This window comes from Bos taurus, chromosome X (genome assembly GCF_002263795.3).
Source record: "Bos taurus isolate L1 Dominette 01449 registration number 42190680 breed Hereford chromosome X, ARS-UCD2.0, whole genome shotgun sequence".
NCBI lineage: Eukaryota > Metazoa > Chordata > Mammalia > Artiodactyla > Bovidae > Bos > Bos taurus.
In genome coordinates this window covers 86,451,755-86,455,282 of record NC_037357.1, presented here as the reverse complement: position 1 = coordinate 86,455,282, position 3,528 = coordinate 86,451,755, and the positions used below count along the sequence as shown (strand labels likewise).

At 46.7% G+C, this 3,528-nt stretch overlaps 1 protein-coding gene across 1 annotated transcript; it reads right to left on the bottom strand.

The window, feature by feature from the left end:
• Positions 1 to 694: 694 nt before the first annotated feature.
• On the bottom strand, positions 695 to 3,032 carry SPACA5 (sperm acrosome associated 5). The gene is given in 4 exon segments (NM_001040536.2): positions 695 to 875; positions 979 to 1,057; positions 2,251 to 2,409; positions 2,839 to 3,032. Coding segments are annotated over 4 exon segments (471 nt in total). The 5' UTR covers positions 2,975 to 3,032; the 3' UTR covers positions 695 to 778.
• Positions 3,033 to 3,528: the final 496 nt, after the last annotated feature.

The window sequence follows — 3,528 nt, the reverse complement described above, 5'->3', positions numbered from 1 at the left end:
CCTAAATTCTCTGCTCAAAATGGACTGTAAAAATAATTATTACCTTGTGCAGCTGTTGAATTCCTGGCCTAAATTCCCAGTTTGTCATTTGAAACTTTGGTTATAGATCATGAAAGAAGGAGTTGGGGGCTGAGAGTTAGAATGGTACTATGTGAGAGAATTTGAATGCTTCAAAATCCCAATTCCTACTGAGCTTCCTGTGTAAGCTGAAACCAATTCAATTTTCCCCTGAAGATTCTGTATTTGCCTTAAACACCCTATAGTTACTTCAACGGGGAGTGATACTTTTTAAGGGAAGCCAATTTTCATACCTCCCTACTCCACTCTTCTACCTCCAGACTTAGAACTGCTTTGTGTACCACTTTATGTACCTTAAACAGACATTAATTCATTTAATTCTCTCAACAACCCCAGGAGATAGTTACTACCACTATCATCCTCATTTTGCAGATGAGGAAACAGAGGCACAAAGAAATTAAGTGCCTTACACAAGGCAACCCAGCTAGTAAGTGGTAGAGATGGTATCTGAACCCAGGAGAACCTATATTCTTAATCACTACATTATCTTCCAGCCCCACCCCAAGTGATCTCATGTCCCCTGATTAGAGCTTTGACTATATGGAGGGAGTGATTGAATAGGGGCACCTTAAGGCACTGGAAAAATGAAGAAAGCCAGACATCAGAGGTTGTTTGCATTGTTTACAGATATCATCCTTTATTATAGCCACAGAAGAAAGGACAGAGAGGAAAATAAAATCTCCATTCCTGGGAAGCTGAGTCATGAAATAATTTTTTTGTTAGGTTTTGCATTCATATGACATCCCCTGAGCCATTCAGATAAATCATAGCCATAACAGTGTTGGTTCCAAGAATCCCTGGGAAATGAAGGGAGAGAGGGAGGATGAAGTGGACAGGCTGATGGGGTGACAGTGGCACTATCCCAGCTACCCAGGGTCCAAGCCATCCCCATGAACGTACCAAGCACTCATGCCACTCTCTGAGGACACTACCTTCTTGGCACACATAATGTCATCCAGAATATGGCGGTTGAGCAGTTCTAAAGAGAAGAGGTGACAGAGTATTCTGGGGTACTAGGAACAGGGTGACAGTATATGAAGGGACCAGGGGTTCTAGGTTTCTTGGAACCTGAATATCTTCAACCACTATACTGCCTGATTCTAGATGACCTGATTTACTTATCAGCCTGTTATGAATTACATCAACTACCATGTTGACTGGTTCTATAGAACCTTAACCCATTGACTGATCCTAGGTGATTTTGACTATCATGTTGGCTGGTTATATATAACCTCACCCACCATATTGACTGGTCCTGGACAACCTCAGACTCCATGTTGGCCAATTCTGTATGACTTCAACTGTCTGTCATTTTGTTTGGTTATGAATGATCTCAACTGCAGTGGATGTTGGCTTGTTGGGAAACCATTCAACTGCAAGGTTGGCCAGTCCTGGGGACTTCAAACACTATGTTGTCAGGTCCTGGATAACCTCAACACCCATTCTTATTGGCTACAAGTGACCTTAGTCTCCATGTTGACTAGTCCTGTTCAACTGCAGCTACCATGGTGCCTGGTCCTAAATGATCTTAACTGCTATGGTGGATGGACGAGGATGACCTTAACTGTCATTTGGACTAGTTAATAATCTCAACCACCATGTTGACTAGTCCTGGATGACCTCAACCTTCAAGTGGACAAGTCCTGGGTTACCTCTTCTGTCACTGTGGCAGGACTTGGACAGCTTCAACCTCCATTTGGGCTGGTCCCAGATAGCCTTAGTCTCCATTTCGGCCACCCCTGAACAACTTCTACTGCTATTCAGTTTTGTCCTTAACAATACAACACTCTTGTCTGGAAAATTCTCTCCTTTCTGCACAGAGGTACCTTGTTTCTGTTCCTACAGACAGATAGCAGCTTCTTCCCTCTAGGCCTGGACAATCCTAATCCCAAATCAGGACAGTTTCCCCCTCCTGATTCCTAGTCCTAGAAAATGGCAGCCTCCATTCTAGGTGAGGGTTGGGAGCTCTGAGTCCTCCTGACCTAGACAGCACCTCAGGGCAGTCTGGGTAAGGATACAGGCTGGTTGGGATCTGAAACAGCCCAGGCAACTCTGCTCCTTTCCCTATAAATCTTCTGCTTGTTACTCAAGATTACGGCTTAGGCAGTCTTGCCCTCTGCACGCTGGGGAGGCGCCAGGCAGGGCTTCAGTGTGTCCTCAGTGCTGCCTCACCATGACAATCCATGTGGCAGAGGTTCTCGCTGGGTGTAACACCATTGTAACACCACCAGGCGGAATTCAGCTGAAAAATGCCATATTCACTGCTGCCATCGGGATTGTGGTTCACGAAGGAAGTGTCAAAGCCACTCTCATAGTGTGCCATGCACAGCCCTGGAGCAGGGAGGGAAAAGGTAGCAGAGAGGCATGAGTCCTGGGAAGAGGGAAGAGGGTAGGAGGGAGTGGGGCAGGCATGGTTTTCCTCTCAGTTGTGGGGGTGATGATCTTGGTTTGGTGGTGGTGTTGATGTTGGTGACTCTGGAAAGGTGTTGGTAATGGCAGTGGTGATGGCATTCATGGTGATTTAAGCAGTGGTGACATTGATGGTAATGATGGTGGTGTTAGTAGAGATGAGGGTAAATGGTTGGGAAGGCAATGATGATGAAACTAGAGTTAGTTAAACTACTCATAACAGTCAGAGGGTGACCAAGAGGATCATTCCCTAGCCTGGGGAGATAACAGATAGCAAGGGGGTGGGGTCTGGGTCTGAGTGTGGTGGGCAGCTCACTGCATGGGTGGGATTTGGGGCAACTGGGTTCTCACAGTCTCCAATGGTATAGCCCTTGAAGCCGTTGAGGCCTGCTGCTTCCAGCTTCTTTGCCAGGTCACAGCGTTCGTAGATCTTGGCCTCCACGTTGGCAGCCATCAGGATCACCACAATAGTGCCTGAGACCTGCATTATGACAGCCGCAAGTCGTCCTAACTTACTCCCCTGCTTCAGACTCACCCTGCAGTGTGCAGAACTAGGGGTTACTGGAACTCTGGGCTTTATGAGCAAAGAGCTAGGTGATAGATTTTAGAACACAGAGGCCAGAGAGAGGTTTGGGCATCTCACCATCTTCCCCTGTGCCAGCTCTCTTAAAGACACACACAAAGAAAAAAGAAATATACTGATATATGCACAGAGGTGGAAGGAGACAGGGACAGGGAGAAACCCAGAGATGTCAGAAAGGGATGCAGGGAGAGAGGGGCTTGGGACACCCAAGGGACTGACAGGACCCAAGTGCTAAACCTCACACTCAGCACATATTCCCTGATGTTCCTTAACACTGTCCCACTCTATTCCCATTAATCATGCTCTACCACTGGGTCACCTCCATTTGCACTGACTCTGCTGAGCAGTCAGCTCTAGTCACTACACCATGTCTACCACCACCTCAGATTCCTCATGCTCTATAAAATATGATTACTGTGCCCTCACCCTCTGCTCCACATTACCTCCCTTTACTCACT